Genomic DNA, 12,709 nt, shown 5'->3' on the forward strand with positions numbered 1-12,709 from the left:
TCTTAATGCCTAAGAAAAGTATCAGTGCTTAACACTTAATGATCTGAAAAGCAATTTGGAAATTATGTGGTCCTTGTAACTCTGACTTAAATTAAGAGAATCTCAGGGTCTTCCTGCAGGGAACCCACACCCGGACTTAGGTTACTGATTCTGGAACCAGTTTTCCTAGGATATAGTGGTTAAGAAAGCTGTGCCAAAGACAGATACTGTATAAACACATATGCACATTTCTTAAATTTCCAGTTTGGAACTATTAATATTACACAGCTCAATAATGATACTTTGAATTCAGAGAATACAGATTAAATATGCCTACATTTAGTGTAACATCTGTAGGCTGAAGTGTTTTTCTAACAAAAAGAGAAAATGTTAAGGTAGTTAAGACAAAAAGCATGAAAGTAAACTCCCAATTGAGAGTCTAAGGGACAAAATTATCAGTCTGTTGAAAAGGAAATTACATTATAAGGATAGAGACAATTTCCTTTTTGACATGTACTGATGAGAGAAATACAGGAATACAGTCACATCTTCCCTTCCTGCATGAAAACACTCTTTATGGTATTATAATGCTTATTCTTTAAAAGAAAGATTATTTTTCAAGAATGTTTCAAAGATTATTTTTAGGTAGGTGGTATTATTATGCTAATAAAGTATCTCTTTTTTTTGGTCTATGAGCGCAACATCATCTTTTGAAAATATAAAGCTTGATACGGGATTTGGGCAACAGAGTCTGGACAGTGGCAGAGGTTAGAAGAAAGCAGCAGCTGTGATAGGGGCAGTTCTCTGAACACATGGGGAAGGAAAAATGGCAATGAGCAAAGACTTACAGAAACTCTTTCTTATTCAGTTAATTTTCAAAGGGAACTTCATTCAAAATTTAATCCTAATACATAATACATATATATAAAATCTAACTTGATAAAATGGAAAACATCTCTCATGTCATAAATGTGGTACTTACATAGACTCAATAATTTACTAATAATTTTTACTAAATGGAAAAATATGGTATTCATAATCACTTAAAGTTCAGTATTTCAACAAAGTTGCTAATTTATGTTAATAATTTATTATAAAAACCAACTAAGGGTAATTTGATTAATTTTGTTACCACAGAGTTCAGATAATTGCTATTGACAAGTTTGGATCATTTAATGAAAAAGACGTTCTAACAGTTATTGTGAAAAACTAATCTTTTCTAAGACCGAAAGATTACATGCTCTTAAGACTGTAGAAATGATCTAGAGTTGCTGTACAGATCGAAGACTATGGGTAGGAGAGTGAGGACAATATACCCACTTTCGGTCTAGGGGCAAGATCATGCATATTAGAACACTGATTCACTGTAACACAACCATAACATTTCAAGTACATTACAGAATTTTCATCAACCAGATTTTTAAAATTTCAAGTAGAAAAAGGTAATTCCAAAATATGATGCTCTGATCAATTTCAATATTCAAAAAGTTCAGTCCCCATTCAGAAACAGATAAACAGTATATTTATTAAATGAGTTAAGACAAATAAACTTTACAAATAGACAAATAATAAAAGGCTCAGTGGCTAAAATAGATGGTAAGCATCATTGAAAGAAATCAACACCATCACGGTATCTCAGTTGGCTTACACGTGTAAAAAGAAATTTTCAAAGAGCAATTTCACAGAAATGAAGCCAGTTTTTTTTTTCTTATAAACAAATCACCATTTCTTGGTTCAAAACTGACATCTGTTATGAAAATTACCATATCACATATTTGTAAGATGACAAGGAGTAACTCATCTTCAAAGTGCAAGTAAGTCTATTTACAACCACAAAAAAGGCAATGATGAGGAGAAAAGGATTTTTAAAAAATATACAAAGATTAAAAACATTTGGGATGCAAAATTAAACAATTTTTTGGTTAGAGGATAAAAGAGAAAAAATGATTGAATTACAGATGCTGATTTCAGCTATACATACTATATAATGGGATCCAAGATCTTTTAACAGCTTGCTTGCATTTTTTTCTACTTACATAATGCTCTGGAAATTTCTGGTAGAAATTACAGTGTCTCAAAGAGAGAAATACACACTAAGCATGTCTTGCTACTACTTCATGGATGTCAGAAGACCCGTTTATGGATTAGAGTTGGTGTAAAAAGCCATTGCCTTGAGTTGAAAAATGAATACTGTAAAAGCTCAATACAAATCCTCCAAAGCACATGCACGTCTAAATCTTTTGGAAATTACATTCATATTTAAGCATAACCAAAATAAAAAAGAAAACTGAAAACATTTCCCTTTTCTCTATTCCCTATGCCTTGTAGGCTTCTCCAGTTGCTAGGGTCAATTTTTAAGAGTTGAAAGGGTTCTTCAAGATAGTCTAGTCCACCACCCTCATTTAGGGTAAATGATTTTCCCAAGGTCATGCAGCACGTTAATGGCAAAACCAAGACTAGAAACCAGGTCATGACTCCTAGCCTCGTATGCTTTCCAGCATATCATGCTACCTCTTTTTACAGTATGATTCACTATAAATACCTGATGAATAAATGTACAATTACAAATGCTGACAGAGCCAATGTGTTTCTAAGACTTGCAGAGGATTACTGCAAAGGATTGATGGAGAGAAAAAGATTTCCCCCCACCCACCAAAAGTATCAAGCACCATCAACTAAACATGTCTTTGCTAGGTCAGCATGCTCAGATGTCATAGTCCTCGTAAACTTTATGTCAGCCTGAGGATCGTATACCTGGTGAAATCTGGGCCCTAACACAATCCCAGTTCCTAAAAGGTAAAGACAGAGGCAAAAAAGGGGAGAAGTTCGACAAAAGAAACAAAGACGTAAATAACCCAAATGTCTTAGAGATGGGCATTCCGAAAGCATATGGTTAATTATTATATTTAATTATACATATTTTAGGACCGTTTCCACCTTTTCATATAATCTCATTTTACCTAATTTGTTATTTGGCCACTTACAAATAAAATAAATGTATCAAAGATAATGGTGATCATTATTATTATTTTTTTAGACTGTGAGACTATTTAGACAAACCAAATTCTATGGAGACTATGTCAAATGGTGAAATTACAATGATTTTCTTAATGTGATTCTATTAGATATTTACCACCAGGGGAATTAAAGCTGTATTTCATGAGGCTGTTACCATCTTGAAATTTATTCCAATTGTGGTTAAAGAGAACAGACTGATGCACTATATATGCAGAATTAAGAAGCTGAAATTTTTTTAAAAAAAACATTGCTGTATATTTATTTAATAAAAGGGCATATTTATGTTTACAAACAAGTTTGAAAAACAAAAGGAAAACATGTATGCTTCCACCTGTTAACCTTTTTCAAAATGCCAACAGCCCTCATGCTGTATGAAGGTTTCTAAGGATTTATTAGAAAAATCAATACAGTTCACTCACAGTTCACCAAGACATCACTGAGCTAACATGTTTAGACAAAAACAAAAAGGACTAAGGTTCTCTTGTAGTTTGATAGTTTGATTTAATTTGATTTGCCTGAAATAACAAAAGCATTTCAAGCATCTTTCATTATGTAGTTGATGTCCCACATTAAACAGTCTACTAAATTCTGAACAAAGGTTATTAGCAAGTTTTCAAAAATTTTAAAAATTAAACAGTTGTTTCAAAACCATTAAGTAGTAAATGTATTTAAGAAACTAATTAGGACAGATGCCATAACTTCATTAAACACCACTGCTCATGTTTTTTTGTTTTCTTTTGTTTTGTTTTTTTGGTTTTTTTAAACAAAGCATTAGTGTTATCTATTTGGCTATTAGTATTAGCAATTTATCTACAATATTTAACAAGGTAAATTGTAGGCAAAAATTTAGTACAGTTTCAATAGAAACACCCCTTTTTGTTTTCCTGAAAATACAGCAGTATTTGAAGGACTAATTTTTCTCTGCATCAGTTATAAGGAAGCTTCCCATCTATGAACAGGAACAAAAAAAGTATCTACAAACCTTGTAAACAGATCTGTATCATTTATAAACATAAATAATCCAAATTATTAACAGCCAACAGCAGAAATTAAAGCATCAATTCAATGATCCAGGGCTCTTTGCTTGTTTGCCCAGCTGTAGCTGTACTCCTCCCCCTCTCCCATCAAGGACCGAGATAAACTAAAGCTCTGCTAACACACTGTTCAGGACCATTCTCAGGTACTACTGATGATCCACAGGTCAGCATATGCTGAGTTACTGTTTATCTGTCAGTTCATTTCTCCCACCCCCCAAAAAGCACCCTCAGTCTGGCAGAAAGCTTTGCTTTTTTTTTTTTTTTTAAAAAAATAAATCTACATTCGTACAAGTGTGTCTTCTGTTGAAGTCCAAAGACAAGAATACGATCTTGTCCATCACAATATGTGAAAAGACCCAGTTGCAATTTGTTTCTTGACAATGCAGCTAGTGTGTTAACATTCAGCTTACAATCAGAGTGATGTTTCCAAACTATGTAGTGGGCTTCCTGGGGATGAAGAGGTAGCAGACTTGTTCATTTCTATGGTAAGGTGAATCCCGCTGTCAACAGCATTGTTATTTTTGTTGGGAGAGGGTGGAGGACTGGAGTTACGTTTTGTAGGAGCATCATCTTCAGCATCAGTATCATCAATAAGGGGGATATGAGGCTCTGAATCTTCTATCCTAAACTCAGGATGTGTCATAAAGTTGTGAATCGAACTTCTTGATTCTGGTTTTTCTAACCCTTCATATAAAGAACTACGAAATGCATTCACCACTCGAATCTGTAAATATCAGAAAACACAGAAAGACGTCAGTATACTATTAGCTTAATTTAAAAATGTTTCATTTATGAGTTTGAATCCACAAACAGCTAGGTATGAGTGAATCATATTTGCATGTAATGCAGTGGAACTTGCAATACACTGTAAAAAAAATGAATAATTTTAGTAGGACACTACAGAACAACAAAACCACATACTCTAAGAATTAAGAGTTAGAATTCAAAGTAATACTGAGAAAATCTCATTGTCACTGGCTAAAAATTTAATAGCCATTTTATAGGACTTTTTTCCCTAAGAAAACAAAAACAAACAAAACAAAAACTTGATCATACACAAGCTTTAGCTGATTTTTAAAATAAAAAAAAAGTATAATTTTTGAAAACAATTCAAGTAAGTTAAACAAAGTCAAGCACAAAGGGTTACTATTTATCATGCTAGGAATTAGGGTGTCACCAACTATGAAAAAGCCAAGCAAATATAAGCTGAATGCCACAATGAACTCACATCTACCCCACTATTCCCTTAAAAAATAAAAAAAGACAAAACCCAAATAAATATCTATAAAATGCCATTAAACAGCTATAAATATTTGAGTATATGCCATTTGTCTATAAAGCATTAGTGTTTTTCTCTACAAATATTAAAACTTAAATCACTTTATATACTACAGTTCACTGGGAAGAACAGGTTTAGAACAAAAAACCCAAACCCTCTGGGATTCTTCTGTCAACAATTTTGCAAAAACACAAGGTTTTTTGGTATTTCTGCCCTTAAACATATAGCCCAACCACTCGCCCCCCCCCCCCGTACAGAAGTCTGCTGTATAGATGAAAAGAGGTTAATGGGTAATTAACGCAAAAACACTGCTGCACACATTGACATTAGGTCTTATTAACCCAGTGTCATACAGACTTTCAAAACAAAAAAAGGGACAAAATCCAAATAGTTGAGCATCTACTCAGTATCAATTCAAACATAGGTCTGCTTTTGCATTGATTCTAATGAATCCTGTTTAGTAATGAAGACATTTATCATAAATGTTAAGAGAAATCACGAATACTGACATTCCAGAAAAATAGTCATCAAAATCATCTCATAAGAATGATAATGAAAAAATGAACACATTTCTTCAAATGGACATTTCAATGTATTTTTTAAAAAGGTAACATTTATTTATACCCACCTCTTTTAATTGTATATATCTAAGATGTACAAGTTGATGATTTGATACAGATATACACACTAAAATAATCATGACAGTTGAGCTAATTAACATAATCCATCACTACACATTGTCACCGTGTGTGTGTGGTAATAATAATTAGGAATCCAACCTCTTAGCAAATTTCAGGTATATAAGTACAGTATTGTTACCTAAAGTCACCATGCTATGTATTACATCTCCAGAACTTACTGGTCTTGCATGAACTGAAACTTTGTACCCCCTCATAAACATTTCCCCATTTCTCTCTACCCCTACCTAACCACCATTCTACTCTCCATTTCTAGGAGTTTGACTATTTTAAGACTCCCACTTCTGGGAATTTATCCAGAGGATTAAAATCAGGTTTTTTTTTTTGTTGTTGTTGTTGTTTTTAGATTTATTATTATTTGACAGAGAGAGACACAGCGAGAGAGGGAACACAAGCAGGGGGAGTGGGAGAGGGAGAAGCAGGCTTCCCACTGAGCGGGGCTTGATCCCGGGACCCTGGGATCATGACCTGAGCCGAAGGCAGACATTTAATGACTGAGACACCCAGGTGCCCCTAAAATCAGGATCTTGGAGATATACCTGCACTCCTTTATTCCTTGCAGCATTATAAATAGCCAAGATAGGGAGACAACATTAAGTATCCACTGACAGATGAACAGATAAAGAAAATGTGGCATATATACATACAAGGAATTTTTTTTTTTTTTAAGATTTTTATTTATTTGTCAGAGAGAATGCACAAGCAGGGGGAGCAGCACAGAGGGAGAAGCAGGCTCCCTGCTGAGAAAGCCCGAAGCAGGACTTGATCCCAGGACCCTGGGGATCACCACCTGAGCTGAAGGCAGACGCTTTACCGACTGAGTTAACCCAGGTGTCCCTACATACAGGAAATATTGTTCAGCCTTAAGAAGAAGGGAATTCTGCCATTTGGAACAACATATGCTCAGTTCTGATTAAAACGGATTAAAATATCTCTCCTCAAAGCTGTCTTCCGGCATTTACCAAGCCCTGTCTGCAGTAGGCTGCTTTACTTCTTGCTCACTTAGCTCTATAAAAGAGTATAGCATGGTGAAGTGAGGAAGACAGAGGTTAAAGGTCTGGGTGTGAATTCCAGCTCTGTCACCTGCTAGCTGAGGAACCCAAGACAAACCAATTTCCTCAACTATAAAATGGGAAATAACAGTGGTACCTACCTTCTAGGGTTGTTATGGGAGACTCATTAGTGAGTTAATACATGTGCAAATCTAAAACAGTGTTAGTTCACAAGTATCAATGTCATGTCAGGGCTTGTCACACTTTAATGTGCATGCAAAGCACCTGGGGATCTTGTTAAACTGCAGATTCTGAGTCAGGAGGGGCCTTCAGTGGGTCTGAGATTTAATGTAAAGTCTGGAACACAATTATACAGAAATAGAGTAAAGACAGCATACCGAAGGTCATGGGACAATCTCCAAATGAAGAGTCAATTATTCAAAATTTTGCTGAAATAAAAATGAATACACACACCACCCATGAGATAAATCTGTCTAGAAAGTTTAACATGAAGCTAATCATGAGGAAACAATGAGATCCATAATGGAGGATGAGACAACTGGCCTGGTTTCTTTTAAAAAAAAAAAAAGTCAATGTCATAAATAAATAAATAAATGTAGAGAAAATGGATCAAAAATGCTATAATATAGGACATTTTGGGGGCAACTGGAGAAATCCAAATAGGGACTGTATACCATAGAATGAGATCAATGTTAAATTTCTTGGATGTGATAATACAGTATGATTACATAGGAGACTTATTTTTAGGAGGTACATGCTGAAGTATTGAGAGATGAAATGTCAGGATCTTTGTCAATTACTTTCAAATGGTACAGAAAAAATGTATATACTAATATAAACATATATATAAACAGATAAGGCAAACATCATAAACTATTAAGAAGTGGTAAATCCAGGTGAAGGGTATTCATGTACTAATCTTTCCACTTGTCTGTTGGTTTGAAATTTTTCAAATATAAAATTCTGAGGGAGTCTTCCAGGATAAAGTTTCATTTTGCATCCTTCTTTTAGGATATACAGAGACTCCTGCCCCTACTGTCCACTCCAGTTTCATCAACACCTGACATTTTACTACTTTTAGTGCCTATCACTGAGGCCCTGCTTTCCTCAACTGGTACATGTCCTACCAAAGGTCAGCTTGGGAGTTACTTTCTTTGGGTAATTCTTCCTGACTTCCCAGAGTGGGTGACAGATTCTGTTGTAATAGTCCATGTTTCATTACCATGTAGAAATTCGCAACTACTTTTTTGTTCCTATACTAGACTGCCAAGTCTGGACCTTCTAGCACAGCCTTGGCATACGGTAGGCCTTCTGCAAGTGTTTACAGATCACAACTAAAGAAACATTAATTAGTAGTAGGAGATGAAAGGATGAGTGGTAATAAGCCCTCAAGAGCCAGGAATGATGTGAAATCCATAGATACGGGGAGGGAGGGATGTAACTGGGACGTTAGCTGTCCTAGGCATAACGCCAGGCAATTTACATACACCATTTCATTTGGGTAAGGTACAGAACCACGGTAATTTTTAAAAGGAAGATTCCTATCTGTCCATGTATGTAAATTTAACATCCTAACAGAGTTGTTTTGTCCTTAGAGTACTTGTTTATTCTTTGCCACACATCATGCTGCCTCTGCTTATTAGCCATGGACAAGTCATTTAAACTTCCAGTTTTCACACCTGCAAAATGGGATAGTGGTTCCTGTTCCGCCTGTTCTACAACACTGTCAAAAATGACAAATGAAAATTACTTAAGCAAACAGTGAACAAACAGGCACTGAGTAAATTTAGTCCTCCTTAAAATAGCATTGTTTTCTTCTTCAGTTCATCCTCTCTCCAGCTTTCTCGTTTCCTAGTCCTTAACTGGCAGAGGACCAAATGGAAAAGATGGGTCTCTACCCAAATACAAGATAAAGCAGAGGTATTCCAGCTGATTTGGGGGATGGGGTGGGTTTTTATCTTTACTGCCTCCAATATTCTGAGAATCTACCATGAAATCTAGACTGTATTGCACAGTAAGGATGACAAGAGATTAAAAGGCTTTTGGGGAATTTGCCGTTTACTAAAAACCTGAAAGAAGATATATTATTCTAGTCAATTAATAGAAATTATGACAGAAGAAAAAAAAACCATAAATACCACAGAACTTTTAAGTTTACACAGGGACCGCTTCTCAAAAATAAATAAGTAAATAAATTCAAAGCAAGGCCACAAAATCTAGGCTAAGAAGGCAAATAACTGGCTATATACTGAGATCTTTTCTTCAGGGTACCAACTTAACTTTGCCAACTGAACAAGATAAAAGTCAAAATGTTAGATTCATTTTTAGCTTTAAAAATGTAATTTCTCAGTTCTGTTAGATCAGTTTCTCAAATCACATGCTTTTGGAAACCATGCAGGATGAACGTGTTGAAAGGCATATACTCAAAAATTTATAGTAGTTTCACAAATTCTAAGCTACCATTTTATTCCCCATATTAACTATCAGAGTTAGCACAGAGACGAGCTCACGGATTTCCTATCTCATCTTTGGCTGCAATTGTTTGACCTGTTATCTAGCCCTCTAAGAAATAAAACAACAACAACGACAACACTTTGAGGTCTCAATCCACTTTACGAAAAGAAAGCTTTATGAAAAGCTTGAACGATGAATTTAAACATTAAGGAGAAAATGAGAACCGTTAGGTGTGTGAAGTAGGAAATGTTAATTTCATGCACTTAGGAACACACACTCACACCCCACAGTAGTAGAAGCAGTAGAAGAGGAAAACACTACATGTGTAGGGGTAGAAATATTTGTTACATCATGATGCTGGCTGGCGATGGAGGGTTGCCGCCTTAGAGCCCCCTGAATGGAACTTCCACTCTGGAAAGCATTCACTACATCCATCTGCAAGGAATCAGAGATTGTGACAGCTTGCTCAGCAAGAGAGAGAGAGAACAAGAGAAAGGACCATCCCAACTATAAACATATAAAAAGTAAAGAAAAAGGCACTTTTTACAGAGCAGATAAATAGGCAAGAGTAGCATTTTGAGATGAAGGTTGGGGTGGGAAGCTAGGAGAAAAGGAGCTGAGGGGCATATAGACACATTCCTTCACCATCAGTTAAAAACTTTCACTCATTCCAGGCACCAGTATTATTTTTCAAAAGAGTAAGTTTTGTGGGTTGGGAAGGCTAGAAAGGAAGTTAAGGAGCGCATTCAGACCTCCTCCCCAGGTCCCAGAGCCCTGGGCCCCCACACTCCCACCGCCGTGCCCACCGCCGGCCGCTCGTACCTCTCTGCCAGGCCCATACCTGCGTCTGGATTCTGTTCAGGCCTCTAAACCACAAGATCTGGCCGCGCCGTAGCTCCCTTTCAGCATGGTCAATCTCTTCCACGTCCTCCGCAAGCTCCTCCTCCGGGATTTCTTCCTTTTGTGTTCCATGACCAGCTTCTTTTAGGAATTTTAAACGGCTAGTTGGAATTGTTGAAATAAGCTACAACACAGGGGAAAGAACTTAGAAATAAATCAAAACCGAGTAAAATTAAACCAATCAACCGTAATACAAAAGGTGTAAGAGGTCTGAAGTGTGGCCAACTGTTGTCACCAATGAGGCAATGAGATCCTGTCCGTCAGGCTTGCTTTCTCAGAGCAACAACAACAAAATAGGTTCTTTTCTCAACTACAGAAAAGATTTCAGTTTGAATGGTAAAAAGTTTTCCTGAGGGGAAATAACCTGATTACAGCTTTCATATTTTAAGTAAGACATTCAAGACAGTAAAGCACACAAATATGCTCTGATATATATATTAACTTAAACTCACATTAATTATATTTATTTAAAATAAAACAAAAATGGCAGGTGGTCTTTTTGGATACAAAACAAGTTCATTTTTCATTAGTGCTGAAAGAGTTCAATGAGAAAAAAACATACCAAATCCAAAAAATTGTCAAGGTTAAACTGAAAATAGTTTTTTCTGCTTATTAAATTTATTTGTTTTTACAAAATGAAACTCTTTAAAACTGGGTTAATACTGATTGGTCATGACACCAAACAGGAACAGATGCCCCAGGAAACACAAAGAGGACAAAAAATAGTAATAAATATGTATCAAACTGTAAATGTTAACAGCCATTCCTTCAGGAAGTCAGGCTCATCAGGAGGAAATAAGCACACAGAATGAGAACTGCTTAAAGACCTTCTAGTCCAACCACCGCATTTCACAGAGGTGGAACAGGTCTCCTGACAACCAGAATCAGTGCTCCTTCTACCAGGACACACGTAAAATCAACAATGTCAACCAAAGCCAGGAGCTGATCCCCGTTGGGTATGCTGGCTGTTCTGAATTTCCTCTTCCTGAAATTAGCCAGATGGTCTGGGAGGTTTTGGGGTTCTCTTTTGCCTACGAGGGAACATTATGAAATAACTAGAACGGTAATCATGAAGAAAGGTGGCCCGAGTACGGATCCTAATACTTAAAAGAAGATCTCTATTAATGAGTCATGCAACAGGAGTAAGAAGAGAAACCTCAGAACCTAGAAACACAATTAAGAGAAAGGTAAGATAAAGGCACATAAAGACTGAGTTAAGTTTCAGTAAAACCTGAACGAACGTTTGCTTAGACTGACTTGTAGAACGACAGTACATTAGCTCACACTGGCTGCACATCATAACATATGTTAACTCTGATTCATGATTAGTACAGACTATCAGTTACTTTTTCAGTAATGGTAACGGACTTAAAGTGCACAATGCACACACCGTCACCAGTTATCTTTTTAAACTAATGACATGCCTTCGTAAGTCAGCTGCCTATGCCAAATACGAAGTATATCCCATTTTTAGGCATTGTATTTTATACATATATTGTTAAAGCCAATCAATCCAAAGAACTGAAAATGTCATTTTGTGGCTCATTTATCCAGATACCACTATTTTTTACGGAAACATTCTCTAAGTGAACTGAAACTTGAGCTTTTTTTCCTTAGCTGTATTTTGGATTAAATTAGATAATAAAATGATGAAACATCTGAAGTATGTAATATTGTAATATTTTTGTAAAAATATTTACTCTGAAAATGCTAAAATAGTTCATAGAGCAAAAGACACAGATACCAGCGTCTTAACCAGTTAAAAATGCATCCTCTTAGTAACTGTTGTAAAGCTTGTTCTAAAAAACAAATTAAAAAACTACGTAAGAAATTTAAAGTGTTTTATTACACAGGCATAACCATCACAAACAATAACTTGAGAACAAATACTACATTTAAAAAAACCCCATATCCCTGAATGCCCTTTCTTGACCCAGAACGGCAACCACTTAGAATTAAGTAACAGAACTGATTAAGGAAAATACACACTGGAAATTAAAAAAAAAAAAAATCACTTTAGGTTTGAACAAAAAATGATGAGCTTTTTACCTGGCCCCAGAGTAACGTTCCCATTCCTAGGAATATTGACCATAGCCACTGTTCTATTGAAAGTTCTGAACAACTGAAAGGTTTTCCACCAAACTGCACAATTATTATCTGGAGGAATAATCAAGAGTAAATTTATTTAAATCTTTTAAACTTTACATTTCATACACTTCAAAAATTACCCAAATCTGTATCCTTTAAAACTCAAGCTGAATAACGATTATCCTGATGGTGACGTGTATTATCATAGTCACAGCTGAAAATAAGACAAATGAAAATAAACTG

The 12,709-nt window shown here is 35.6% G+C and overlaps 1 protein-coding gene across 3 annotated transcripts in view; it reads right to left on the reverse strand.

The window, feature by feature from the left end:
• Positions 1-1,478: 1,478 nt before the first annotated feature.
• The window catches only part of ATP2B1 (ATPase plasma membrane Ca2+ transporting 1), a 122,835-nt gene continuing 111,604 nt past the window's right edge, over positions 1,479-12,709 (reverse strand). For 2 of the 3 annotated variants that reach the window (XM_028105390.2, XM_028105391.2), the window contains exons 19-21: positions 12,428-12,535; positions 10,320-10,502; positions 1,479-4,758 (exon numbers count right to left, since the gene is read on the reverse strand). In XM_028105390.2, coding sequence (XP_027961191.1) covers positions 4,447-4,758; positions 10,320-10,502; positions 12,428-12,535 — 603 coding nt within the window. In that variant the 3' untranslated portion in view covers positions 1,479-4,446. Of the gene's footprint in view, positions 4,759-9,799; positions 9,914-10,319; positions 10,503-12,427; positions 12,536-12,709 lie in introns of all 3 variants that reach the window. The other variant, XM_028105393.2, reaches the window with a different exon arrangement.

This window comes from Eumetopias jubatus, unplaced genomic scaffold (genome assembly GCF_037043125.1).
Source record: "Eumetopias jubatus isolate StellerSeaLion01/CBP00866 unplaced genomic scaffold, mEumJub1_p1.0 scaffold_8, whole genome shotgun sequence".
Classification (NCBI taxonomy): Eukaryota; Metazoa; Chordata; class Mammalia; order Carnivora; family Otariidae; genus Eumetopias; species Eumetopias jubatus.